The 27,963-nt window shown below is 38.5% G+C and overlaps 4 protein-coding genes across 8 annotated transcripts; all 4 read right to left on the reverse strand.

Moving 5' to 3' along the window:
* Positions 1 to 60: 60 nt before the first annotated feature.
* mpp6a (membrane protein, palmitoylated 6a (MAGUK p55 subfamily member 6)) lies at positions 61 to 10,253 on the reverse strand. 3 transcript variants are annotated; one of them, XM_039620092.1, is made up of 14 exons: positions 10,102 to 10,253; positions 8,829 to 8,913; positions 8,182 to 8,305; positions 7,341 to 7,459; positions 5,140 to 5,292; positions 4,582 to 4,731; positions 4,138 to 4,365; positions 3,045 to 3,176; positions 2,217 to 2,319; positions 2,027 to 2,098; positions 1,773 to 1,934; positions 1,466 to 1,668; positions 1,257 to 1,385; positions 61 to 1,137 (listed from the first exon to the last, which is right to left on the reverse strand). In XM_039620092.1, exons 3-14 carry the CDS (start codon positions 8,210 to 8,212, stop codon positions 961 to 963), a joined length of 1,659 nt encoding a protein of 552 aa, XP_039476026.1. In that variant the 5' UTR covers positions 8,213 to 8,305; positions 8,829 to 8,913; positions 10,102 to 10,253; the 3' UTR covers positions 61 to 960. The 3 variants fall into 3 exon arrangements, 2 of the variants coding, with proteins under 2 accessions (XP_039476026.1, XP_031602089.2); XR_004199859.2 differs by lacking the exons at positions 8,829 to 8,913; positions 10,102 to 10,253 and having other exon boundaries at positions 61 to 246; positions 876 to 1,137; positions 8,182 to 8,212; XM_031746229.2 differs by lacking the exon at positions 8,182 to 8,305.
* A 1,208-nt stretch (positions 10,254 to 11,461) lies between these two features.
* On the reverse strand, positions 11,462 to 12,434 carry LOC116325392 (peptide YY-like). The gene is made up of 4 exons (XM_031746258.2): positions 12,336 to 12,434; positions 11,944 to 12,126; positions 11,764 to 11,853; positions 11,462 to 11,576 (listed from the first exon to the last, which is right to left on the reverse strand). The coding sequence occupies exons 2-4, from the start codon at positions 12,105 to 12,107 to the stop codon at positions 11,552 to 11,554; spliced, it is 279 nt and encodes a 92-aa protein (XP_031602118.1). The 5' UTR covers positions 12,108 to 12,126; positions 12,336 to 12,434; the 3' UTR covers positions 11,462 to 11,551.
* Positions 12,435 to 16,021: 3,587 nt separating this feature from the next.
* On the reverse strand, positions 16,022 to 19,355 carry malsu1 (mitochondrial assembly of ribosomal large subunit 1). Its single transcript, XM_031746297.2, has 4 exons — positions 18,955 to 19,355; positions 17,586 to 17,761; positions 17,416 to 17,497; positions 16,022 to 17,324 (listed from the first exon to the last, which is right to left on the reverse strand). The coding sequence occupies exons 1-4, from the start codon at positions 19,274 to 19,276 to the stop codon at positions 17,170 to 17,172; spliced, it is 735 nt and encodes a 244-aa protein (XP_031602157.1). The 5' UTR covers positions 19,277 to 19,355; the 3' UTR covers positions 16,022 to 17,169.
* A 1,500-nt stretch (positions 19,356 to 20,855) lies between these two features.
* Positions 20,856 to 27,508, reverse strand: smpd5 (sphingomyelin phosphodiesterase 5). 3 transcript variants are annotated; one of them, XM_031746248.2, is made up of 9 exons: positions 27,274 to 27,508; positions 23,856 to 24,545; positions 23,349 to 23,711; positions 22,767 to 22,842; positions 22,503 to 22,643; positions 22,317 to 22,406; positions 22,160 to 22,223; positions 21,890 to 22,049; positions 20,856 to 21,704 (listed from the first exon to the last, which is right to left on the reverse strand). In XM_031746248.2, exons 2-9 carry the CDS (start codon positions 24,438 to 24,440, stop codon positions 21,597 to 21,599), a joined length of 1,587 nt encoding a protein of 528 aa, XP_031602108.1. In that variant the 5' UTR covers positions 24,441 to 24,545; positions 27,274 to 27,508; the 3' UTR covers positions 20,856 to 21,596. The 3 variants fall into 3 exon arrangements, with proteins under 3 accessions (XP_031602108.1, XP_031602107.1, XP_031602105.1); XM_031746247.2 differs by having other exon boundaries at positions 23,349 to 23,714; XM_031746245.2 differs by having other exon boundaries at positions 23,349 to 24,545.
* Between the last annotated feature and the right edge of the window lie 455 nt (positions 27,509 to 27,963).

Raw genomic sequence — 27,963 nt, forward strand, 5'->3', positions numbered from 1 at the left:
TTCAGTACCCCTGAATGTAGCATGTTTGTCAGCAAGTTGCTTAAAGAAACACACATTAGATCATTAGAAAACACCAGTTATTTATTTGACATCTGAAAATACATCTTATGTGAAATCTTGTAAAATATAATTTTATAAGTAAATATGAATTTTATTTAAAACTGTTAAATTTTAGTACATATCACATCAAAAGGGATGGTTCACTGAGGTGCAGTACCCTGTTTGAGAGTCCTGTGGAAAGTCTTTCTTTGAAAACACAAACACAGCACCAAATAGTCAGAAACACATGATCCAAATGTCTGACACAGAGTCAGAGTATTTAATGTAACATCTTTCGTGCTTGAGTTAAAGACACTACAGGATTAATTCTCTTCCTGTACAACTTCATACAGTGACTGGCAAATCGTTTTCCATTCATTAAGTTTGGCTGAGAAGTTAAATGTTTGCCTCCAGGAGGAAAAAAGGTCTCAAATATATGACACTATTCTACATGAATGACAAGTCTGTAGTGACAGAATGAGATGAGAAACTGGACGCATAAGCACTGTAAACTGTAACACTGAGGTATTATTCTTTTCAATGAGCGAGCCCTCATTTTTATGTAGAATAAATACAACTTAACTGATCTTACATACAGATGTAACATTAAAAACTGAGTTTGCTTTCAAAAGCATCTGACACGAGTGCCAGTATTCTTCCAATCCATTTGAGTATAAAATAGCATTTAAAAAATACTTGCCAATAAATAAGTACACTTCCTATGTGTTGTGAATTGCATAGTGTGCTAGAAAGGAATCTGGCAATTCAGGTTAAGGTGACTCTGATGCAACTTTGTGTGAGACCAAATTCACACAGGCTTGATGTCCAACACTTACTTTGTGTGCAGCACAGTGTTGAATCCCCTTTTATCCTAAGCCTGGCAGCTCCAACAGCAGCTTCTCTCCAGTGGGGGGTAAAATATCAGTAGACCCAGCTGACTGGAACCCACTGTGGCTCTATGATTAATTGCTCCACTGCTTCCTGGAGCTTGTCAAAGGCTTTGTCCAGATTGTCATTAACAATAGTCAGGTCAAAGTAGTGGCTGTATGCCCGGCGGATCCTGGCGCTCTCGTCTACAGTCTTCTTTAAATCATTCTCCTGTTACAGAAAATGGATTAAGCCCATTTATAGAAGAGAAGCCACAGCCATTCATGACTGACGACCACTGTAAAAACCCACCATCATATTTAAGAACATTTTATCATCTTAAAACTTACCGTGAGTAGTTTGGTAGTAAGTCCAGCATCTACCACAGCTTTGTGCATAGCTCTTAGTGTGTCCAGCTCAGGAGCAGCAATAAATACCACAAACGGCATAAACTCAGCAGTCTTCAACACTTTCAGGGCCTGGGCATAAAATGGGATGTCACTACCAAAGCTTTAGGAAAGGCAGATCCAGATATTGAGTGTGTGAGTCTTTGACCGACCTGAGGGTTAACATCTAGGATACAGGTACGGCCGGCAGCCACCACTTCATGGATAGAGTCGATCTTGGTTCCATAAAGGTTGCCATCGTACTCGCCGTGCTCCAGATAGCGGCTCCCTTTGATGTCCTTCTCCATCTCTTCCCGTGTAACAAAACAGTAGTTTTGCCCATCTTTCTCCTCTTCTCTGGGACGGCGTGACGTAACTGAATGTAGAAGGTAAGAAAAGGCATTTCATGCGGCCTGGCGGGACTTAAGTGTGAACATTTCGGTGGTCTCAGGTCTATGTCTCACACATGCACGCACTCACATGGGACAGTGGTTCCATATCTCAGGGGATTCACGACAATAAGCCTGTTCTTTAGGCTCCGCCTCCCAACTCCCTGAGCTCCAATCAGAACCAGCGTTTTCCTCTGGAATGGGGGCATCCTGGCTACCTCTTCATAGGTCTGCAATTCGTAACGATCAAACTCTGTTGAAGGCAATACAAAGTCAGTACTGTGTCACCACTCAAAAATGTGAACATTAAAGCGTGAAAGCCTTAAAACTGCAGGTAATACACACCTGCATTCTTGGTAGTGAGGTACATCATTTTTTTCTTTTTTTTCTTTGCAGTCAGAGTCCCACAGAGCATCCCTGAGTCAAATGCACAAAGTATTAGTGCTACGCATGCTGGTGCTGAAGTCTAACCTTCATTAAATCTATGCAAGAGTAGCTGGTATAGTGGGAAAGAGGGTCAGGAAGTCGTACTAACCTGTACCTGAAGTGTCCCAGTCTCTCCTCACAAAGGCTTTTCTCTTCTCCTCCAACACCTGACTGGGGATGAGGCCAGTGGCTCCACCAACAACTTTCCGTGCCTATACGGAGGTCAGAGTAGTTGAGAGATGCTTCAGACTATATATATATATATATATATATATATATATATATATATATATATATATATATATATATATATATTATATATATTTTGATTTAAACGTTGTTGCCAACGTTTATGATTGTGTGTAATGTATTATGTTTTAACTACCATGGGATCCTTGTTTTTAAACATTTGGTGGCAGCCATGACAGAAAAAACATAACACTGGAACTTTTTTACCCTCTTGGTTAACCTGCTATTTGTTGTCATTTGTTTTTTTGTTTTTTTAAATGTCTCCCTCAATTTTTCTACTTCTTTGTACATTCCCCTCACGCCCATTCCGATTTTGACAGTGTCCCTCAATGGAACTGCTGACATTTGTGAGTCCTTATATTGATCCTATGATCTTACACTGTTACTATAGTTCTTACTCTTTATATTGAGGTGATGATTGTTATGTCTCACTGATAAGTTCAAAAACTGCAGCAAAAAAGCATTTGAAAATACCCTGGTGGAATCAAAGGTCAAACAGGCCAATCACAGTAGATGTGGGGAACATCAACGCAACATGAAGTTACATTTCTAGAGAGATGCATGTCAGGCTCTATTATAGATGCATATAGACTTTTAGAGGGGTTTGCGATCACCTACGTGCGTGTACCTACCTACAGCACAGATTTTCCTCCTGAAGCATAAATTCCTATAATATGAGCACACTCACCTGCCACCAGTTTGGGTCTTCCTTGTTGACTACATGAAGCACATCCCCTCTGGAGAAGGCCAGACCCGCCTCTTTACAAGGGATCAGGTTATCTGTGGCTGGGTTGTAGTTGAAGTGTGACTTCACATAAACCTGCAATTTAACAGAGGTGAGGTGTAAATCTGTACTGTGACATTAAAACACTTTTTTTTGCAGCTTAATTAAAACTACATATGTCTCATGACTCTTGATTTTGAAATACAATATGAAAGTAAACGTTGTTCTTTCCCTTGTACACATTTTCCACACGCTTAAGCCTATGATTTGTAAGGGATAGGGACGCACTGATATATCAGCTCAACATCAAAATTCACTGATACTGGCCTTGCAAACTCCCATTAGCCTTTTGGCAAATTATATGGTATTTAACCAATGGGGGGGGTTACTTTTTTAAAATAAGAAACCCAAATCAAATTAATACAATTCCAAAAACCTGCACATTTTACATTTTGTAGCTCATGCTGGGAAAACTCAAAGTCAGAAGCCTGAACGAGGTGGACCACACGCAACTCTTAAGTGTGAACAGGCAGAAAAATTTTTACTCTTACTAACAGTAGATAATTTATCGTCCTGAGTACAAAGTACCAATAGCCTTCTGATATAATTTTACCTAAGGCTTCTCAGTGTCAGCTGCTATATGTGCTCCATTGAATAAAGTGGTGTATGTCCTAGTTGGTGTGTGGAGTGTTATTAATAGATCCTTCATGGGCTGTTTTCAAGAATCTGGCATTCAGAGATCACTCAGCTCTCAATCAATATATTATTCTTACAGCACAATTTCAGAATATATTATTGCAAATCAAATCAAATACCAACAATAAATATTAAGGTGCATTTATATGATTGAAAGTAACTTAATATTAGATGAAAAACTCTAAAACTAAGACAAATGTAATTAAAAGCAATTCATCTTGCATCCAACTTATTAATTAAACATCCAACCACCCATTTTCGTCTGCTCATCCAGGGCCGGGTCGAGGGGACTGAAAAACTAAACTTAGATTATCAATCACCTCCGGGTGAATTCAAAAAATGAAACCTCCTTTTTCCGTACCTGCGGAGGTGGTGGTGTGTCTTTGTAGCTTGGCAGGACCTTGAGTGTAATACTCCCACTGCAGTCCCTCAGCAGCTCCTGGAGCTCATGGGGGTCGCTGCCGACCTCTCGACCATTGACCTCTCGGATTATGTCCCCTGTGTGCAGCATGCCTTGCCTGTCAATTGAGCTTCCGTGCAGGATCCGGGCTATCACCATCTCTCCTCGAACCGCGCGGAATGTCACCCCCTGAAAGAGAGTAAGAGTCATTAAAGTACTGTACATCCGCACTTCACAAATCATAGAGGAGGCCAGTTTCATGCGTTGGTCAGCCAGGTTCCTCTAAAAGATGATGAGTAACTATGTAAGGCTGAGTCACTGTATCCTAACAGATGGTCAGTGAAAGGGCATGTGTAAAACTCTTTGCAGCTTAACAGGAGTGTTAACCCATGGCTCCTAACTTACCAGTGGTTCCCCAGCTTTCTTCTGGATGCCAATCATCCTGACAGCATCAGCTGGCATCAGTGAACTTGTCATCATGGAATTACTGTTAACTGCAGTCTGCGATGTTTCATAGCACTTTGCAGCCACTTTGTCATGAGCTTCTATCAAACACTAAGACAGAAGAAGAGAAAAATACACAGAAAGGACTTAACAATAAGTTTCTTGGAAAAATGAGAAAAAACTGCAACAGTTATTGGCACTCCAACATGCATTAGATGAATTACTATGAACAAATGAAGACAAACTGCACTGCCAATAGACTAACTGAAAAATAAGTCTCCCCCTAGCAGTCACAGACAGTGAAGACAAACGTCATTAGATTTACTCAAACAGTGCGTAGAAATCCTCTCAATACTCTCCCAACCAAATTGGTTGAGAGTAAAAAAGCAAGACCAGTTAGGTGAAGCTTGCAGACAGGAAAATCATAAGAAATGAGGTAGGGGTTGGAGAAGCAGCTCTGGCTTCCATTTCCACTCCAGTAAAAAGCCCCACCCCGCCACTGAATAAAACCTAAGGTACCTTAAAGTGTGGCTCCTGCAGGATTTTGACAAGCTCAGCAGCGGCAGCATCCTTATCTGTCAGATTGTTAAGGGCATCCAAGATCTCAGTGACAAGCTGAACATTATCATCCCGCACGGCTTGTAACGCAACTTCCTCCAGACGCTCATGTGCCTAAACACAGACATGTTCACCAAAAGAGTGTACACAGCAAGTCAATGTTTGTATCAAGCATGAGGCAAATTTGGTTAGCCTTACAAACTGTGATTTTATAGCATAATAACATTCCCAAAGCTGTAATTACCACTTGACGTTTTTTCTATATTTCTGCCAGCCAGATTGCCGTTTAGATCCACTCAGTGGACCTGTTTGTTCCACTGAGTGGATTTAAAAAGTTTGAAAACTGTGGCGTGAAGGTTGTGGTTTTAGGACTTTTGACTATATTTTGTGGATGAAAGCATGTGGCTGCAAGTTGTTAAGAATGGACCATGCCATTATTGTTCCTCAGCCAGAGTCTGATTGACTGTTAGTGTTACAGGCTTCTTACTGACAAAAACACTACCCGTCACTAGGGTTGGGCTATATCATACCGTTCACGGTATGATATAGCCAACGATAGGAAAATGAAATATCGCGATAGAATGCGGGTAAAACGCGCATGCCGTCGTTATTACCGTGTTGTTTGGAAAATACGGCACACTTAAAATCAATCCTTTGATTTTTCTGAAAATCAACAGTGTCCCTTATAATCCCGTGTGCCTTATGTATGAATTGTGGTTGTGTTTACTGACCTCGAAACGATTTTATGTGGTACACGGCGCTCGAAAATCTGTCAAATGTTTTAGTACGACTTTGCTAAGGTACGAACCCGCACCGCTTGATGGATTGTCGGAGCATTACGGTTATCGAGGCGGCGCCCAGCATGGAGTGATCGTACTGTGCTTCAACATAATATTACCGTATTGTGTGTGTATAACCTCTTTTTAAGTTTTGTGGATATTATACATGGTTATGCTGAGGATATGTCGGCCAATTTCCACTGGAAATGCCTTTTGGTTAAACTGTCCGCAAGGAATTTGCAGTGTTACATTTTTATATAACTTTAATGTTCATAAAAAACAGCTGCTTGTTTAAGTGAAAATACATTGATGGTGTTTTTTGCACTAATAAAGTTGTGGAGTTGTAAAGTATTTTGTCTAGTGTCAATTATATCGTCAGTTATATCGTTATCGCAAATTTTCAAATGTATATCGTGATAAATATTTTTGGTCATATCGCCCTGCTCTACCCGTCACTTTAATTCATAATTGCATTGGCTACAACAGCAGGTATTCATAAAACCCACTTGCTGATATTTTTATTTAATTTTAATATATCCAAACATTTTTGACAACTCAATAACACAAAAACTCACAGTGAATTAATTTACCACCTACACCAAGAACAAAGTGGGCTTTGTTTCTGTTAAACTATCACTGTGATATGCAGAAGAATGAGGGAAAATTAAGAGCAGAATATAAAGTAACATGATAAATGGGCCATCTGTGTAAAATAGTGTTTTTTTGTTTTTTTTAAAGCTACAAACTCTTGTTAAGAAATAAAGACAAGAGTTTCTCTTTGTGGCCAGTTTTCTATAAAAAGCTATCTATTTATAGTTATGGCAGTTAAACCTGATGACCTCAATCTGCACTGGAGATATTTTTTTCAGGATATTATGTAAGCCATTTGTTCTTCATGCTGTCAGCCTCTTTATTTGTGTGCCAAACTGATTGATCTAATTTTAAGAGGTTTTCTGTTTTACTTAAGTTTCAACATGAATTTGTGGTGATTAAATAAAAATAAAAATACAAAAAAGCCCTGCACAGAGTAGACCTTTGTGTTTTACTCTTCTGATGACAGAAAAGGTATCAGATTGCAGTGGCTAGATTTCTGGTAACTAACTTAAATGTGGACACTAGAAAAAGGCATACAACAAGTTATCAGTTCATGTGACTAGAACTCTTGCACATAAAGCATGCATTCTCCATTTCTACCATCTCCACACATGAGAAAACACTAGCTGCAATTTACTTCCTCTGTCCTACACAGACTTCTAATCTACTTCACCTATAGCTAACAGAAAAATCTACCTGATGAGATTATGGCGACATGTATCTGTGCATGTGTTTGTAGGAAGTGGAGAACAAGCAAACAGAATTAGTATCAGTGAGTGCACAACATACCTTAGCAAGGGAACGGACGATGGGGCTCTCCATTATCCCTCTGAGAAAGATGAGGTCAATATCCTTAGCTCCTGTGCCTGATGGCAGGTCTCTCAGATTCTCCAGCACCTGTTGCATGGCTGTAGAAGAATAGATAAACTTTTGCCAACTGCTCTCTTTACTTTTAAGCTCTAAAATGCACTGCTATGTGAAAACAGAGGCAGAAATGCTAGTGAAAAACCAACCTCGTGACCAGCAGTAATGAATATAATTAAAATTCAGGGCCAGTGGAAAAGTATTTCAGTATACTACGAATGGACAAGGCAAGAACAACAAGTGGGGAGTGAATCAATGGGCCAATTCAAAGAAGATTCCTCATTTCCATTGCAACAGCAACAAGGACGCACGGTCACCAAGGAATTGTTTCACTAACAGCTCTGTCTTGTAGTGACTAGTGACACATGTCAAATTATTATTAGTAGTATTATTATTATTATTTTACTTCTACTTCTATTTTACTTTATTTAACCCCTACGCAATAAAAAACACTTGTCATTTAGTCTCTTTTGTTTATACGAGGACTACAACACTGCCAAGAGAATTTAAGTGTAATCTGAACAGATGAGTCTGAAACGTTTTAATCAAGAGAACCATGCATTAAACATACTTTTTTTCTACATTTTTGTCCATAAAAAGGAACAAATGGAATTGTTCACAAGCAGCCAAAGGCACCCCCACACAACTATCTCTGAGAAGTGGGCACAGTACCATTCAAATGGTAATTAAATGGCAAATATGGTAAACAACACTGCTGCAGTTCCTGTGCAAAAGGCTAGTGGGGACTTTGTCTCTTACAGCTTACCTGAGCCAGACTTTGCATTGGCCACAGTCATGTTTATTATTCCACAGCTCAGGATGGTGAAACTCCCTAAACACGGTCAAAAGCCACCCAATTGCTGTTTACAGAAACCAGAGCAACTGGAGAGCTGCAGGATGTAGGAAACCCACTCGAGTCAGTATAGTATCACACTAAACAAGCCTTTTTCAATGATTAGAATCAAGCCTGCATTTACTGCTATATGAGTGATAAACAGATGCAGAACGGAGAGCAATTAGAAAAGAAAGCATTTGTTGGTCTTTGTGTTTTATGCATGTTAGCACAAAGGGCACTCATGAATTAAGGGGATGACAAAGAGGGTGATTGAATGACAAAGGATGAGTCTTCCATCCTTCTGGCTAAAGGTTGTGCCAGCCACACACAGAGAGGGCCCTGGGGATTTTCTGTGCAAACACGCTCTCCAAACAGAGTGAGGAAAAAAAAAAAACTCTAAAACTCCCTCAATACAGAGTTAGACAAATAGTCGACTCAGACAGCCTTGTTTGACTACAGATTGTGAACTGTATAAACATCATAAACAAAACACTGTATTCTAGCTATGCAATATCAACCAAAGCAGCAAAACAACCATGCTGACCTAAAACAAATAAAAAAACATGGCAACAACTCACCTAGTTACTGATTTCAGATCATCAGTGCAGCAGGCCAACACCGAGCCCCTTGTTTTCTAAAAAACACTCATCTGGTACCTCTGGACTAATGAGAGAATGGAGGGAGAAAAATCTGAAATTGAGCAAGACGGTTTAAACACCATTATAACTATCAATAAAAGCAAATCATGATAAATACGCAACTCACTACCCTTAGGGTGTCCACACTTCTCCTGCCCATTCAGTGTTATTGTAATGTAGTCATTGTGATTGGCCAAGATGATCACATGACCACTGTCTATTTAAAGAGGAATTTTATTTTAAAGCTTAAAGAAGTGAAATTAAGGACCTACATTTTTTTCCGATTTAAATTCATCCAAAATTAAACCATGTAGTAAAACAGTTATAATTTGTATGGGGCGCGTGTTTTTGGTACATTTTATTTACATTACTTAAATATGCTGTTTTACTTGTCAATGAAATTTTTCAGTTGTTTCCAGAAGTGTCGTTTGCATTATACACAATAATATTCTACGTAGGGCAGAATACATTGTGTTTAAACATTACTTCAAGGAAAATAAAACCTATACACAGCACAGCTGTTCTCATAAGCGTGTTCTCTCTTCTTATTTCTTCTTTTTTAAACTCCTGTAGCATTTCTTAGAAGAAGCTGAAATTGTCACCAAACCTCAGGCAGGACGAGTGACTTACAAATGTGTTCTCTGCAGCGGTTAAAATAACTGATGTCAAGCTACACGCGCACTGGGCACGTGTAACCACTTCAACGTGAGGTAGCTTAGCTAAAATGGTAACTAGAAGCCGTGAATACTAATTATGGCGTTAACGTACAACGACCAGTTGCTGGTTGAAATAAACTAAACCGTAGGTCTCTACTCTCAGGTCGTCTTGTCATTAACACCGGAGCTCGTGCCGCGTCCATTTGGATCTCATATGGGGGCGAATTAGCAACGCTAACTAGCAACTACGAGTGGCGTGCGCTCTAAGTTATATTTTTGGCCGACAAATAATACTAATAATACATAATAACAGACATGCCAGAAAAATTTAAACAGGCTAGCTTCGGTAGTTAACGCTCAATTAGTATCGGCACTAGCAGCAGAGAAGTAAAATCAGCTAAAGTTAGCTTTGTAGTAGCTAATAGTAATATGTGGCTCACAGTAGCTACTTAACATTAGCCAGTGGCACACTGAAATCCGAGAAACCAATAGGTCCCGTACCGTTACATAGCCTCACATAAATGAATGAATGAATGAATGAATGAAATATACTTTACCCAGTTAAATCAGTATCCAGTCACGCTTTCATGCTTTTCTTTATTCCGGAGTTTTATAATTCGCCGATCATTCGCGCACGAATAAGTTGTTACTGCGTTTTCAGAGTGCGTGCCTGCGTGCGCCCCTGCTCTCAGTTCCCAGTCCACTCACGCACTGCTAATGTCATCCAGTGCCGTTCAAGTTATATCTAGAGCAGTAAAAACCCGCAGTCTTCTCATATCACTTACTGTTACACTAAATTAAATGACGGTAAAGAATATTAAGTAGACTAAATGTTTATGTATGAAAGTAAGCTCTATCAAATGTGTTGCCCTCTTCAGATTTTTATGACCCCCTTAATGTATTTTTTGTTTAGTTTTTGACTAAATGTATTTAAAAACAGTACTTTGAATTAAATATGCGAGTACTGTAAATTAAAATATACAGTTGCCTTTTGATCACCTATTGTGCTTTTTCATAGTTCTTATGAATAGGGATGAATATTGAATCATTCATCCATTACTGAATTGGTTTATAGGTCTCGTCCTTTATGTATTTCGTGTAGTGATTCCTGATCTACTTTGTGAGTGAGTGTGTGTGTGTGGAGGAGGGAATTTTCAATTCTCAGCCTTAGATCTGAAGTTAAAAAGTAACCAAATAGTCTTTAAAAACAAGTTGACTGAATTTCTTACCTTATATACAAATTAGTTTCTCTGCTGACTCCAGAAAAGCATGCACAATGATGACAGCTCATATTGCATAGCAAACAGCACAGCTAAGAACTAAACTTGAAGGATACGCTTACCCCAAGAGATACTGTAAGCCTCACTGCCATCTTTGATTCCTGTAATAATTGTTCCCATATCTGGCAACAAATAACCTCATCTGCACCACCAACATCCATAAAAAGTGACATTTTCTCTCAAGGCACATTTACACAGAGACTACCATAGCATTGCATGATTTGCTTTTATGTATCCAGGTCACTTGATGAGATTAAAGTGTTAATCTGTTGTGAGTTAGGGTGCAGGTAAATCTCAATAGGCTTGATAAAAGAGGTAAAAGTAAAGCTGAAAAGAACACTTTGATGTACTCACATTACTAATTTCTATTTTACATTTCCCCTAAATAGGACACTTGCAGCAGACATGTTTTAAAAGCTATTTGCCCCACTTAAGAAAAACCTCAAAATGCTTAGATGTCAGCTCACCATCAGAGTGCAGTGTTACTCCATCAGTGAATGACACAGAAAACACTGTTCACCAGATAAGCTCTTTTCACCACATAAGACACACTTGTACTATCTAGCAACATGTCACAGTGCAGCAGTGGCAATAACACGAACAGTTTAAAGTAGTTTCTTTACACAGTGTTTATTCCATGCAACACAAGTTAAATTCATGGCAGTAAAAGACGTCATAGTGGCAGCGTTATGGTAAAGTCAACCTGGATGTAACAGCTCTAGCAGCATCACCATAATGGCAGCCCATCATACCTACAGAAACACATTAAAAACATAATAATTAGAAATTTAGTTTCTAGAAAACACATTAAAATATATGCATAATGTATCCCTCTTCCTAATCAGACTCAAGTAATATTCAGTCCAATGAAGAATATATAATATACAAGAATATATATATGGTAGTTTAATAGAGAGATAATGGGGTAAATACATTTACCTGATATAGCTGGATCCTGGAACACTTTCTGTGCTCTCCCTCACTAGCACATCAGAAAATACAGTATCAGGACTGTCTCGTTTCCCATACCTGTGCATAAAGAAGATATCAGCAATTAATCAATATTTTTTTCCATATAGGGTCAAGGTGGACTTGATTATATAGAAGTAAAAAACTAACCTCTGTCTTGTTATGAGGTTGATGTAGTGTCTTAGTGCAGAATAATATTTGGCAAGCTCCTCAGGTGGCGCGCCTTGCCGTGGACTGGCAGGTTTGGCTGGGTATGCATTTATGCCAGAGTGAATACAAACCAGCAGGCAGAGAGCCAGAATACTCAGCGACATCACAGCGTTGGAACACGTCCTAGATCACAGGGAAAATTACGTGAAAATACAGAGTAAAAAAAACAAAAACAAATCCAGCAATTCACGGCAAAATTAGAAAAAGAGCTCTGCAATAGAGTGACCATGTTCATGAAACATAAAGGCAGTCAAATCTGTAAAGACATGCTGACTTTAAATTTAAAAAGCAAGCCTCTCCATTAAATTGTTACAAATAAAGATTTTGCTTACACTTTAGTTCTGCTGTAGTTGCTTTTCCCGCTGTTCAAGGCACGTCTGTCTGATTCCCTACATTGCCCATGTTTTATACAGCTTGTGCCATGTGGGGAGGGGTGGGGGGTAATTCCATTCTTTTAGGCTACTCCTGAGAAATATCTATGGTTGCATTATTTAAGCTCAAAGTAGCAAAGCAGTGAAACAAAAAATGGCATTATTTCAGAAAAAAAACTCACAACCTTTGTTTATAAATTTAAATTAAGTACATCACTAACATGCTAAAGAAATTTGTGTTCTACAACAGGACCAATTCATCTGGAACAACCCAAAAGGTCTGCATCATTTTTGTTTCCCCTAATGGCTTTGTTTTCTATGTTTAAAAAAAAAATTAAGGTCTTAATAAGTGATAAGAGTACACCTGATTAAAGCAAACCTTTCTTTGGTTCACAAAAAGATTTTGAAGTTATCATGGAAAAGTACTGATGAGTGGAGATGAAGGCGAAAAGTTTTATCAATGTAGAAAATCTACTTAAGACCAAAAGCAGCATGATATGTTTTAATGAAACTGATGATGTGTAACTTAAGATGGCCATGGTTTTCACATTAAGCTGAAAAATGAAAGGATGCCCTAGTGTTTGGAAAGATTACGTTTCACTTCATAGAGAAATGCAAAGGGGGTCTACATCAAAAGCTACTTTCAACTACTACCTTAATCACAAGGGGCTGATACAGCAGGAAGCTCCACATGTTTGATTTGATTTTTTTATTTTATTATTTTTTCTGAAATGCCGGATGCCTTGACTGATGCAGCTCAAAAGAATTTGTGGCTCATCAGGAAACAAAATTAACTCATGAAATTGTGCATTAACCATCTCAAAAACATGAAAAGCTGCTGGAAATAAAAGAACAGGCATTCGTGCTCCTTGCTATCACACAATTGTGTATTGTGTGCAAATTACACAAGAGCAGCCTAGTCAAAGCCTTTAAACGGTTACCAAAAGTTCCAAACTCATCAGTATATGTTAAATCCTTTGATTTTATGGCCTTTTAAAACTGCTTCATGCATCTCATCTTTAAGTCCAAATTAAACACTACTGAATGACAGGCAGTTGTCTTAAGACAATAACTGCAGCAATTTCGGCCAAACGAGCAAGCATAGCTCTAAATTACTCAAAATCATACAAGAAAGGGCAGGAAATCACAAAAAAATCCTTAAACCTTCAATTTCAGTTGATAGAGGGCACAAAAAGCTTTCAGCACCGAAATGATAAGACAACTTTAATGGCAACTATTTTCTTAGAAGGGCACTCAACAAAAATTTGGCAGTAAATCGCTGCTGTTCTGTGGCAGTCATATGAGCGCTGCACTCCAAAGCCACAGCACAAGTCTTTGCTGGTAACGTAGGCTACACACAAACTAAAAACCTTTTCAGCCTCATATTACAGATAAAATATTCAGGTGCTGTAAAACAAAATGACATTGTTATTCATAGAAAGCATTTACATGTTAATACTGCGATTTTTATAGCACTGAGTATCACTGCCAAGTGATCAGGTTCACTGTTCAAGTATGAATCTGTCTGGAAAAATGCTCCAAAACATACATAACAAGGTATACAACCATTTCATTTTAGTTTTATAATGTTTTCAGTGGTTAACAGGTCTGGACTGCAGACAGGGTAATATAAAAAGTCGTACTATATACCTATGCTCTTTACCTGTATAAACATGCTGGTAGTGTTGATGAAATAAGCAAGAAAAAAATGTAGAAATAAATGTAACTCCAAGTTGCTTCAACACAAGTTGAAGTTACATTACAACAGCAGAGTCCAGATTCTGCCTACAGCAGTTTGATTGTAAGGTCAAAGTGTGGAGATTATGGGAAGAACACTATGCTGATCAGATCAGTCAAACTTGGCATGCTTGGAGCAGACACCAACTGACTGCTGTGGCAGGGTCTATGTTCACAGGAGCTGCCAACCAGGCATCAATCTGTTACCTCATTGTCATCACCGGACACAGGCGTTGGGGTACAAGAAGCTCAAAACTATTTATTTATTTACTTTTTACAAATACTCTCAGAATCTTTGTAAGGACATTTGCACTTGATGCAGAACGCCTTTTACGGACTGTGACATCAGGTACCGTGATGACAAATGAGGGCCAGGTGGATAAAGCACAGAGAGTCCTTCAAGTGTCATTTCTGATAAAATTGGTGTGCTCTCTCGTAATGCTCCTCACAAACGTTATCTACAAAGAGAGAGCCCACCTGCAGGACTATCAGAAGACCTAAATACATACATTTACTCGTACTAAAATATCTAAAACCTGACGCCCAGATGGACTTCTAGTTGAGGACTAAAGCTAAAACTTTCAGTAGGAATTCTGGAAGATAAATTATTTATTTTAGCCAGTTGAACTGGGTAGTAATGACCACCTACTAAATAATATACTCCTTTCTTTATGCAGAAACCTAATGCTACACAAAGACCATGATAGAATTTAATTGCATATGCACTTTGGTAATGTATGTGAAAGTAAGCCGACTGTGCGCTTTGTATAGCAATGAGTCATGCAAGACATAAACTCTGCTACTATTTGCAAATTAACCTCCCTTTCTTCATAATCTCCTCCAACGTAGCACCTGGTCCTTAATGGTGAGAGAACAGTGGGTGAAACAGCTGTATAGATAATGAGAACATTATCCACACTAGCAACATTTGAGTGGAACAAAAAAAAAAAGATTTTTCAAACTGCAATTTTCCCTCAGAGCCTTTTTTTTTTAAAATCAACTAGAAATAAGCTAGTTTAAAAAAAATAAATGACTATATTACAATAAAGACAAATAATATTAAAAATAATTACTTGATAGTCTTATTTTTTAATTTAAACTACTGAATAAGCAAGTGTGATCAACAAAGTCCAACTTCTTTCATCTCAATGGGTTTCTACTGGGAGTGTACTGGAAACCAGAGACTATGTTACACGAAGATGTCCAAATTCACTGTTTCCCCATCTGTTTTTAAACATTAGTCTGACTCATTCATTTTCCATTCATGTGCAAGCAGCACGACCACAAGTTAAAAGCATTCAAACACCAGGTCCAGTCAGCTCTGTGCAGGCATCTCCTGCCTCATTACATTTTCACATTTAGCTAATGTCCTGACAATAAGTCAATGAAGCATAATGCTTGCATGCAAGAAAGTTATGGGGATATAGTGCAAGTTGTATCCGTGTTTGTGTGTATGTTTTGGCTTAGTTTCTACCCTCAGGCTCTGTATTCTTTAAATGTCAAAATGTCCAAAAGTCTGTTTTTTATGTGAAGCACTTAGATGGATTTGGCTGAAAACATCATCTTAAATGACTTGTTTTAGTGACTCCATATTCTTTTTTCTCTTTTAGTTATTTATTCTTGCTTGAATTTTGTAGATAATGTGTTTCTGAGACTTAAATATATTTTAAATACAGAGTATTTTTTTAAATTATTCCTGCAAATGTGAATACTGTTTTGCTCCTGTCAGGTTTAAATACTAAAAGGCTCTTGCTGTTCAGACACAGTTGCAGGTGCTTACGAATAAGTATATTCACAACTGAGGAGACTGAAACAACACCGAACCTATGCATTTTGTCTGCTCGACAGCAACTTCTGCCTCTTCTTTCTCCTCACCTCCACACCATATTAATCATCAATCAACACGTCTAGAATGTAAGAAAAAATAATTTACTTCAACAATCTAAACAGGACAAAACATACATTTTATCTGAAAACTCATGAGTCATTTAAGCATTTTACAAACACCATATCACCGCACCAGTGATGTCAAACTGTATGAAAAATTAACAGAATCATTAGGGGTTGTCAACTTTTAAACACAAAAGGTGTTGGGTTTCTGGATTATTTATCTAAAGAAAAATACTGAAGCCTGACCAGTATACAAGTATACATTAGCCTATCACAGATAAATCACTATCATTGTAAATGCTGGCAGGCCCCATTTGCCTCAGTTAAGGTCAGAGTTCTTGATGCTTTCTGAAAAGGAGAATGTTCATGCCTTGAAGCTCAAGGGCACTTGGGTTATGCAGCAGGACAATGTTCCAAAACACACCAGGTGTGGCCTAGTCAAAAGCCTGTTTCTGCATATTTGATGTTAAAGCATCTAGTGCATTCAAGTGCACTAGAAAGAATAACAAAAACTACTACTACTAATTTCAGAATATTGTTCAGTCACCCCTTTAAGATAAGCCGATTTGGTCAAATGTGATAATTAACACTTTTTTTTTCTTTTTTCACACATTACATAAACTACTCAAACTCATCTTTAAGACCCTTCTTAAGTGAACCACTGCTTGCACAGCTTTGCTGAGAGTGTTATAAACACTGGAGTCGGTGCATACTTCGTTGGACAAGTTATGTGATGCCACAATTTCTAAATAGCCAAAAGCATGTATTTTTTTCCTTTCTGTTCCATTAAAAATTTCAGATAGTAGCTCATCTGGCAAAATGCAACCTTAACCTTGAGAACTATTTGGAGTAGATGTTCATTGTGTGCAAGTTTTATTAAAATTTGGCCAGTAGTAGAAGGAGTAACAATTCTTGTGAACTGCAGACAGATGGATGTCTTGCCATGGGATATTATGCTCATTGGTCCTTTGGCCAGATGAGATATAATGTAGATAGTACAGTTAATATTTCTGAGATCAGTATATACTGATAAGTTGGGTTTCAGCATTTCTGTCACTTAAAGTACTTTTGGAAATCCAACAGATTTGTTTTTTGACTGTAAAGAATGTATCCAAAACTCAAAGGAAGTAGTTCAGTCTGGGCACATATTATTTAGCCTTAGATGTTGTCACTTTGTAACTTCAACATCAAATATGAAATCCTCTGGAAGTGTCTCAGTTGGGATGCTCTTCAGCTGCTCATCGTAGCTGCGGAGAGTCCAAAGTTTTTCGAGTTCATACACTTCTCTAGTCTCTGGCAGCATGAAATGAACAACCATATTACCTGAGACACAGAAAAACAAATACTAGTAACTTTTATAGATGGTAAATGTAATGGATAGGAATTGTTAAACAAATAATAAGGATATACATACCAAAGTCAATACACATCCAATCTTCTGCATCTTTCCCTTCAATCTTGACATTTGGATCTTCATCTTTCTTCAGAAACTTGTACTGGAGTAAAAGCATCATTTGTATGAGTTTAAAGAACAAATATATTTGGCATGCAACATGTAACAAAGAATAAACAGAGGTAAGTTACCACTTTAATGGCATATAGTGCCATTGCGCGCAAGTGCCTTGGTGACACACCGCTGACGACAATGAAGTACTCAGCGTATTTGATTTGCTCTGGTACTTTAATCACACAGAGGTCCACTGCATTTTCCTGACGCAGAAGAGACACCAGCACATCAAGACTGAAAGTCTCCAAGGATCCTTGACAAAAAGAAAAGAAAATAGTAAAGCAGTGTGAGCATGTCAGCAGCACAGGGATCCTACTTTCTTTGAGTCACTGCAAGGCAGTTTGGAAAAAGACATTTTACAGAAACATATTGGTACTTTGAACATGAGTCACCCACAATGAAATGGCAAAACTGCATTTACCTGGGTAACTAATTAGTATTTTCTAGTAATTTTATACAGAGTTGGTCCTGGTGAGAAACTTTACATTGGTGTTGGTTGAAATCATTGAATAAAAAGAAATTAGATATAATCAAAGGTTGCTTATTTGATATATGAATGCAAATACCCTCCAAATTATCTAGCACACTTGCATGTCCTTTAATATTAGTTTTTAAGTGTTACATGTGAAATTCTATACTTCTATGACTATAATTATTTTTCTTCATCTTCTTCATTACTTCCTCTTGTCAATATGTGAAGGTGTGTGAAATTGTGCAGTGTCTGCAACATTACAAAACCTGAGTAATACATCAGCAAATGTAAACATTACATTACTTTTTAATTATTTATAAATTCTGTATATCCCGTGGACATGATCAACAGGTTGCAGGTTTGTGCAGCCTGTTGCATGCTGTAGTGTTCATAACAGTAAATGACACACATCTGACTCTGATTTGGCTTATATGAAACACAACAGCATAAATGACAAGTAGTTTTACATTTAATGCACAATCATATGTCAGATTTAAAAATATTTAATATATTTATCAGAGTTTAATTGTTTTCAATGAAACTGCACACATTTGATGTGAACCATCTAAACCGTGTGAATCATCTTTTCCAGTAGCCCAACTGTCTATTTTCCTTTGTCTTATCTGTAAGTAAGTAGTAGATATTTACATTCTTTCATCCTTCATGAAATCCCAGTGTTTACTATTACCTGCCAATTAATTACTGGCATAAAAATAATAAGCATATTAAGCGAGAATTTAGGCAACTGCCGTCATATTGGCAGTTTTGTCAGAAATAAGAAGCAGGACTTTGCTTTTGTGCTTCCAACTCACAACCTGAAGATACACCATAAAACCTTTTCATGTATCACACTTTCAAGATCAAACGTCGCGTAACCGTGAAACGTCAAGAAATTCAATTATATTACACATGATAAAGCAAGCAAGCGAATGCTCTTGAAACCTTAACACCTCTATCACACTTTAAGTACTTACTGCGACTTAGGGAGCTGTTTTCGCTGCTATTATCGTCCAGCTCATGTGAATCATCTTCAATCACGCCATTACTCTCTGAATTTCGGCTCTCTTCGCTTTCCGAATAACATCTTTTTATGTCAAAGTGCCCGGTGAAGGACGCTGCGTGATGCGAGTGTTGACATGAGGTCAGATTTGCTGTAAAATGTTGAGGCACAGACAGGCTAATGCACCGAGCTTTGGAGATTGAACAAATGCTTCCAAAAGCTTCTGTTCGCGTTAGTAAAACACTACTTCTCAACACCGAGGACAGCACTTTCCGCGAGTGACAGAGTAAATTCATGGCCTTCACCTGCCTAACATTACAGTATCATGGAAACAGCTATCCACGAGTTTACAGAGCTAAAAACAGGAAGTGTTTCATGTCCTCGGCTTTTGATTGGCTCTTAATGCATTTTTGTTGGCTTTAAGGTCGTGATTGTGGAGAAAAAAATATAGAGCTCCCCCTATCGGCAGCCAAAGCTACATGGAAGGTTAGTCCATTGCTCTGTGATTTACTTTGGCTTGACTGATGAAACCACTAAACATGTGAAACATGCTTGGAAATCACATTTTAATGATGTAATTGTTTTTTTAAAGCCTATTAACAGTTATTAAATCAATCACAACGTTTCATTTTAAACACCTGACTTATATTGTGGAACCAAATGGCAATTGTGATTTTATTTATTGCACATTTCATTCTGCAGAATGACACAAATGTACACACAGGTGTTAAGTGAAGGCCTGTGAGAGTAAAAACGATTGAGTCTTGGGTTTTTTTATGTACTTGACTTCAGGTCAGCAGGTAGCTTGTCACCACCGTAACTGAAAGCACTTTCAGCACACTTGGATCTAATTCTGTGAATAGTTACAAGATCTACATCTGATGACCTGAGCGCAATATAAACTAAAAGAGGGATTTTAAAGGTAATTCTGTATTGAACTGGAGCCAATGAAGTGACTCCAACACTTGGATATGCTCAAGTTTCCACATACTGTATGCATAAGGACTCTGCCTGCTGCATTCTGAATGAGCTGAATTTGAAGTTGATGATGCAAATTGAGCATTCAAATAGTCTAACCTGCGTGATATGAATGCATGGACCAATTTCTCACAGTCAGGTTGAGGTAAAAAATTCCTCATTTTGAATATGCACTTTAAAGTGATAGAAAGCCCTTCTAGTGAACAAACCAGTTATCAAACCAGACTTACTCACTGTGTTTCAGAGAAATGGATGATAAACATGAACAAATGTTCTCTGACCTTTTTGACCAACAACAAATATTTGTCTTGTCTCTGTTCAGTTTTAAAAATATGTTGAAAATGATGACAGCAGATACTATGATCATTTATTGCTCCATTCATTTGCAAACAAGGGTTAGATCATTGGAGGAAAATGATAACTATGACTGTGTATCATCTGCATAGGATATGCAGATGATGTCCCGCCCCGCCGTCTGGACCATGTAAAAGCTAAAGAGTAATAGTCCTCAGACAACTCAGGAACCCCTGATTTAATTTTTTATATTTGTCCAGATCTAAAAACCACTAAATGAAGCATACACACTTCCTTCTTTAAGATATGATGAAAACCTGACCCATAAACCAGCTGACCCATCAGGGAATGGACACAGGAACTCTGGAGATGTCTTGTGATGTTTGATTGTTCTTGTATATCCAGTGGATGTGCAATTGCATTAAGATCTGCAGACTTTGCAGGTGGCATCAACAGCTTGGTCTATTCTTCTGAGCAAGTCTCAAATGAAGTGTATTGTCCCACCCCGCCGTCTGGAGGTGCCTTTGTAGTGGATGTGAGCATCACTGTTTTGGTGAGTGGTGTGCGTCACAATCATATCCACATGAATGCCAGGACTCAAGGTTTTCCAGAAGAACATTTAATTGTAGATATTCACTTCACCTGCCATATTTTATTGTTGCATCTCATCAGATGAGATGTTGCAGCTCTTAAATTGGAGTTGTTGTCATATATTCATTATTTCCTTAATTTCAAGCTCGGTTTCCAGCAACATTTAAATCACTCTGGCTTTTTATTTTGTATTTACTTTTTTCAAAGCCTCTGCTACTTTGATGAACTGTCTGTCTGCTTTTTTATTTGTAAGGTAAGACTGGCATGGTTGTGTATATAAGAAAACAAAGCTGTTACTTACTAATGCACTGTTTGTTGAAGCTTTTGTTCATTATAATCATAATTGTGTGCTGTCAACATTTTGTCTAGCAGCTGGATGACAGTCGCAACAGTACTATTGTCTGCTGTATCAGAAGGGCAAGTAAAAAAAATGCACCTCTTAAATGTTGTCAGAAAGAAAAGTATAAAATTCATTATTTGCATTTATTTTGGTAGGAAACTGTGACAGAAGAATGCTACTGTTTTATAAAATCAACACCTCTGGCCTGAAAAATCCTTATATATAAAATGCATCGATTATAAAACCTTTATGCTATAAATCTGTAAAAAGTTCATCTGAGGTATAATCTCCTTGGTCAGAACACAGTCATTAAAATGACAAATTCAAGCATATAGTCAAAACACTCTTGTACCTGTACAGAGTAAAGCAGTGCATGTTTTTTTGTGCATTTTTACTGTTGTTTGAATGAGTCCTCATTCATCAGCAGAGTCTGAGTCCATAACTACATTCAGTTTCAGTCCCACAGGAATATGGTCCGTAAGCCCAGCCAGTTGAGTTACAAAGGTCACCTCTTCAATTTCCTAAATGGAAAAAAAGATTTTATGCATTTTGTAATGATAAATTATTCTTCTAAATGAGGAGGATGTCAGTAGTTCTGCAATTTGCAAATATTTTCTGAATGATCTACAGATATAAACATTTCAAACACAAATGAGCAAATGAAAAGACTGGGGACTGAACACAGGGAAATAAGAGAGGCACATACTGTTCGGCACTGCTTCGAAATGGAGCTTTCGCGGTACAGGATATAGTCGATCCGTCGTCCGATCCACGGCTGGTCAGTTTCAGGGTACACCAACGGAGAGTCCGCCTTAGGTACAGGACGAGCGATATACCTCTTTCTCAGATCCTCACTCTCCAAAGTCCTACAAGAACATGAAAAAAAACAGGGTAGGTTGCTGTAACCATAAACAGTGTGTAAGGAGTTCTTATCAGAAATTTAGTTTTCCTGAAAACAACAAAGTGGCGAGAGTACCTCTGTAGATTTTCTGGGGTGTTTACATCTTCTTCATACAATGTGGGCTGTTCCAGCAGAGTACCTTCAAAAACAAAACATAAAAATTCTCTAATCTTTGTTGAAATTTGTCATATAGTCAAACTATGAAGTGCTACAGGGAATAAATAGTACAAACCGGTGACCCAGGGCTTCTCCTTTCCAGGTCCGGCCCTGCAAGGGTCTTTGTATTCCTCAAAAACAGAGTGATTCTGTTCCTGACAATCATCTAGATGAATACATTTTAAAAACTGGTTAAAAACACGACATTAACAAAAAGGAAAAATATTAACAGAATAAGGTCTCGCATGAGACAGCAACACACCAGGTGAGCAGTTGTCAAAGTTGAAATCTCCACAGAGCACATCAAAAACAACATCCTCATCAGGTAGTTTGTGGGCAGCTTGAAATTCCGCGATCCACTTAGTTACCATGTTTAACTGGATACAACGAATTTCCCCTTCACCTGAAATAGGATTACACAGAGGGTCTCCTAAACACAACTAAAAATGTATTTATTTATTTTTTTTTAAATATGAAAAGATTTTATAATTTGTTTAATCAACCCAAATCAGAAATTGGGACCTACCCTCTGGTGCATGAAGGTGTGTGCAGTTAAAATAGCCAACCACTCTCTTCTGTTTCTGGTTCTGCCCGATAAGCACCTGGGAATTTAAAAAAAACAAAACAATCATGGCATCATATTTTCTGTTTATTCATACTGAAACAAAAACCCACGTATTAATCCTATTTTACATAAAAGCAACAAATTCCAATGAAATCAACACTCCATACCTCACTAAAAAATGTCTGTAACTTCATAAGATGACCCTCCTTATTATACACTTTATCCGCTTTTATATATCACATATTTCCACATCATAAAGTTAACTAATGGACCAAAACTGACTTCTAAACTTTTTGCAGTGTGATGAATTTTGCTCACAGTTTCAGTTCTTTATCTCAGATCAGCTAAGCTCTGAAAAAATTTCCACTTCCTGTGCATAAATATGAAAATATACTTCTAAAATTAAACTGTGAACACAATTTATCCCTATATGATGATGCTCAAACATCCAAAACTAGCAGATCTGAAGATTTTAAAAACATAAACAAAAAAAAAGGAAAAAAAAGAAAGACAGATGAAAGAGGGGGACTTTAAGCAATGCACCTTAACAGAAAGCAGACCCTTGGCAGCCAGTGCATCCTCGCCTCGGCTGTTTGGAAAGCAGTGGTACTGGGCCTCGAGGACAGGGAATCGGCTGGCGAGGAAGAGGCCACTGTTGAAGAACTTAAAAGAAGAACATCTGCATGGTGGCTGGCATGCATACACACCTATATCATACAGTATGTGTCCAAATTCAAGCTTCAATATATTGGTGAGCTTCCGTGCAGCCCTCTTATCAAACACTTCTTCAAGGCACAGTATGTCAACGTTGGCTGGAAACAGTGGCGATATCTCCCAGGGTACATCATTCTGCTGGCGGAGTCCCTGAGAGCTGAAAGCTTGGGGATTTTGCTGACTCGATTGATCCTGCTGGTTAGAGTTACAGTTGGAATTGAGGAGGGGAAAGGTGGACTCATTCAAAGGCTCTTCTGTATCATCACTGGTTACACAATCTATGTTAGAATTTAGATTTAGATCATGCATTTCAGCTGGGTCAGGATGTTGACTTACTGTAGCCCCGTATGTAGGTGAGTTCACTGTGGGAAGAATGCTGCTGGAGGGGCTGAGAGTACCACAGCTGCTGGGGGAGTCAACTAATATGCGGATATTAGGGCGAGATATGCCCCCCACAATGCATTGGCCAATAGCAGTTGCCCTATGTTGAGTGTTAGCCAAGTTGTTAAAGCGAGCCAGGCTGTCAGGCAGCAGACAAAGGTTGGCTGAAGCAAAGACAAATGACGCCTTACCCGTCAGCTCAAAGCCCTTGTTTGTTGCCTTCTCTGGTAAGAATGGCATCTCTCTGTGGTAGCTAAATGGCCTGCGGCAGGCCTGAAGAGGTGCCCAAAGCAGAAAGCCGAGAAAAGCAAAAGGGGCTGTAGCGAGAAAAAGAATAAAGAAGGTAATGGAGCCAAAAAAGACCTCGAGGGGGCGAAGATAGCATTCCTGCTCCAGCCGCTGACTTTGCTCCAGAGTGGTGGACTTGCACACAGCAATGAGGCGATCAAGAAACCAGAAACATGGCACAATAAAAGCCCATCCCACAGCATGGATGCCCGCAACAAAGCCATTAGGAAAGGCAGAAGCCTGCAGGGCCATGCTGCTGTACCGTCTCTAAACAACAATCAAGTTGAATAACGTCAGAGCTTCTTGGCCTGGCCTCATTCCTGTGCAGCGTCTCCTCTTCATGGGATCCACTGGGCACTGAAACAAGGAAAAGGAAATAGTCGTTCTCATGGAATAACCTGCTTTTCAACTTCATGCCCATACATGCATTTCTGGAAAGCATGAAGCAACTGGCATCTGTACAGAACTGAAGGCAGTATAATCAAATGCACAGGAAACAGCAGACCAGCTTACTCATTGTTTGCACAATGCATAATGATTGCTTTTAAAAGAACAGAAACAGCCTTGACATTATCCAGCTGTCACCATCTGTAGAGTTTTTATTTAACTAAAGGTAAGGTAAGGCTTCAGTGAAAATTTGCCTTGAGCACCACACCTTTGTGTCTTTACAGATCTAACATACCATCTAAGGCCCATGAGTTTATGTAAAGTAAAACGGTACAAATGCTTGTCTTGTTCGAACCTTGTACTGCTGCTTTTTGTCGTTTGAAAAGCACATATACAATACAATACAATACAATTTTATTTATATAGCACATTTAAAAACCACAGGCATGCCAAAGTGCTTCACAGAATGAGTTAAGAGCAATAATAAATACAAATATAAAGCATAAAATACAAAATACACATAAAATATACTAACAGGCAGGTGACATAACTAACCAATAATACACCAGGCATAGTAGACACAACCCAAAAGGCTGAAGGTTAAAACATTATAATCATTAACAAGTAATAAAAATAAGTTCCAAATACACTAAGGATGTGGGCTCTAAGAGCTGGGAAGGCAAGGCTAAACAGATAAGTTTTTAATCGAGATTTAAAAGATTGAATTGAATCAGACGCCCGAATAGCTAGGGGAGGTTATTCCAGAGGTAGGGTGCGACAGCGGCGAACGCTGTGCCACCTCTGGTCTTGAGCCGAGATCTCGGTTGCACCAGGAGCATTTGGCCTGCTGATCTAAGCGCTCTCCCAGGGATATAAAACTGAGGAGATCCGTAAGATAGCTGGGCGCGGTGTTGTTTATGATTTTAAAAGTGAGCAATAAAATTTTAAAATCAATACGAAATTTAATAGGGAGCCAGTGCAGGTCGGAAAGAACTGGAGTAATAGACTCAAACCTGCCAGTTCCAGTTAAGAGACGCAAGAGCCGCATTTTGAACAAGCTGCAGTTTATGAATAAGGGCAGAATGGAGACCAGTATAAAGGGAATTACAATAATCTAACCTCGATGTAACAAAGGCATGGATAAGTTTCTCCAGGTCCTTACGTGGTATGTAGGGCTTGGCCTTAGAGATTAGGCGTAGTTGATTGAAACTCGATTTAACACGGAGGACACATGTTTGTCCAACTTGAAGGAACTGTCCAAGACAACACCCAGGTCCCTCACAGTGTCAGAAAGGGAGTCAGCAAAGGGCCCAAAAATACCAGTTGATTCAGCCCGAGAGAAGGGACTATCAAAGATTACAATTTCAGTCTTCTTATCATTTAGAATAAGAGAATTGCTCAGTAACCAGTTTTAACTTCATTCATACAATCAGAAAAGTGTTGCAATGACGACGTGACATCCTCAGCTAGTTCAAAATAGATTTGAATGTCATCCGCATAAAAGTGAAAAGAGAAATTGTATTTATCAAAGATTCGGCCCAAGGGTAACAAATATAAAGAGAACAGCATGGGACCCAGCACAGACCCCTGGGGACACCAGAGGTAACAGGGGCAATGGAGGAGGCATAGGTACCCATGGTGACAGAAAAAGACCTTTCTGAGAGATAGGATTTAAACCAGCTAAGGGCACTGCCTGTGATTCCCACCAGATGCTCAAGCCTCATTAAAAGGACATTATGGTCCACCAAATCAAAAGCAGAGGACAAATCAAGCAAAATTAACACCACAGGGCGCCCTGAATCAGCAATTGAGAGAAGATCATTAAAGACTCTCAGTAATGCAGTTTCTGTGCTATGGCGTGGCTTAAACCCCGACTGGAATTTTTCCCCGATATTATTTGCATCCAAATAAGCTTGAAGTTGGGAATGAACAATCTTCTCTAGGATTTTAGACAGAAATGGGAGCTTAGAAATAGGTCTAAAGTTAGCGAGGTCATTCTGATCAAGGGAGCTCTTTTTGAGTATAGGTTGCACTACAGCGTGTTTAAAGGCAGCCGGAACACAACCCGATAATAATGACAGGTTAATTAATGATAAGATACAGGGCCCGATAATGTTAAACCCGTCTTTAATAATGCGAGATATAATATCTGATATTATACATATTATACACAATTATATCAATCAAAGGCGAGCATATTCTCCATCAGGGCGTTAACTGTAGCAATATGAGCTGGTGATGCAATAAATTCACAGTGAAAATCCAGATCATACTACAAACACTGCTTAACAATGGATCTCCAGGGTGGTGCGTTCAAAGGTTGAGGACCATTTCTGACTTTCGGTTGACATTACAAAAGCACAATAAAACACGGAACAAAACTAAGTTACACAAACACAGGCTAACGTAACTTAAATCATCATCTAGCCTCTTAATCAGCAAGAGATCTCTGTGCCACTGCTCGTAACATACTCGTACAGGTAAATGGTAAATGTAGCTGAATGACACGTTCTCTCTTCATCGGCCATCTGCAGGTAAGCTTAAGCTAACAGTTTCACTTCTCAAATTCATACTTTTGAATTCACACAATCTTTTTCTCAGTAAATGCTGACACTTCTCTTTACACATCGTTTATTATTATACACTCTTGATGTTGCGTTGATAGCTTAAAACACGTGGAAGTCACACGTCTACTTACCTTAGCATGTAAGCTGACACAGTCCGTCTGATGAATCCACACAACGAGCATCCGGTTGAAGTGTTTATTTCATTTCTTTGTATTGTACGCACATGCTAGGTAGAAAACACGTACGGTCTAGCTTCAAAGCAGATAACAACATTAGTAAAGCAGTCCTTTTGAACATACATAAAACCATATTGCTCTTATTGCTCGGAGTGTGTCACGTTATTAAGCCACACCCCTACAGCGTTGTCATGGTGTCTGCCCCGTGTGGCACGTGACCTCACCTGGGGCGACCTACAGCAACAGCTACTCCTGTTCGCCAAATGAAAAACTGCGTTGAATTTGATATTTCTAAGTCACTGTGCTGTTTATTTTGTTGTTTTTTCTTGAATTGTTTTGAGTATATTTACTTATTGTTAGTGACGTAAATATGACTTAACGTAATAAATTAAACTTTCCGATAATAACAGTAAAATAATAAAGTTCCAACTGTCCTGCTTCAATTTCAGTTTTTAAAAATGCATAGCATATACAGTACTGTGCAAAAGTCTTGTGTCAACCCTCATTTCTTTATATTTAACGATACAGCCAAAAAATATATATGCAGATATAAATGGAAATATTGTGTATAAAGGGGCGGGGGGGGGGACAGAGTTTGTATGTTTTTACGAGCTTGAAAGTCAGTTTCTGGATGTTCATCTGCTG

The sequence above is a fragment of the Oreochromis aureus genome, linkage group 11 (genome assembly GCF_013358895.1).
Source record: "Oreochromis aureus strain Israel breed Guangdong linkage group 11, ZZ_aureus, whole genome shotgun sequence".
Classification (NCBI taxonomy): Eukaryota; Metazoa; Chordata; class Actinopteri; order Cichliformes; family Cichlidae; genus Oreochromis; species Oreochromis aureus.

Bases quoted from the DNA above. Each gene is read 5' to 3' on its own strand.
- mpp6a (XM_039620092.1), bottom strand. From the start codon at position 8,212: ATGACTGTGGCCAATGCAAAGTCTGGCTCAG. The intron at 3,177-4,137 runs GTACGGAAAAAG...GTTAAATTGCAG, and splicing joins ACACACCACCACCTCCGCAG to GTTTATGTGAAGTCACACTT. The intron at 1,935-2,026 runs GTGTGTATTACC...TGCCTTCAACAG, and splicing joins CCTCACTACCAAGAATGCAG to AGTTTGATCGTTACGAATTG.
- LOC116325392 (XM_031746258.2), bottom strand. From the start codon at position 12,107: ATGTCGCTGAGTATTCTGGCTCTCTGCCTGCTGGTTTGTATTCACTCT. The intron at 11,854-11,943 runs GTTAGTTTTTTA...CTTTATGCACAG, and splicing joins AACCTCATAACAAGACAGAG to GTATGGGAAACGAGACAGTC. The intron at 11,577-11,763 runs GTAAATGTATTT...GTGTTTCTGTAG, and splicing joins CCAGGATCCAGCTATATCAG to GTATGATGGGCTGCCATTAT.
- malsu1 (XM_031746297.2), bottom strand. From the start codon at position 19,276: ATGAATTTACTCTGTCACTCGCGGAAAGTGCTGTCCTCGGTGTTGAGA. The intron at 17,498-17,585 runs GTAACTTACCTC...CTTTTACTCCAG, and splicing joins CACTATATGCCATTAAAGTG to TACAAGTTTCTGAAGAAAGA. The intron at 17,325-17,415 runs GTATGTATATCC...TCTGTGTCTCAG, and splicing joins TTGGATGTGTATTGACTTTG to GTAATATGGTTGTTCATTTC.
- smpd5 (XM_031746245.2), bottom strand. From the start codon at position 24,440: ATGGCCCTGCAGGCTTCTGCCTTTCCTAATGGCTTTGTTGCGGGCATC. The intron at 22,843-23,348 runs GTGCATTGCTTA...TTAAATTCCCAG, and splicing joins AGGGTCTGCTTTCTGTTAAG to GTGCTTATCGGGCAGAACCA. The intron at 22,224-22,316 runs GTTTGTACTATT...TTGTTTTTGAAG, and splicing joins GGAGAAGCCCTGGGTCACCG to GTACTCTGCTGGAACAGCCC.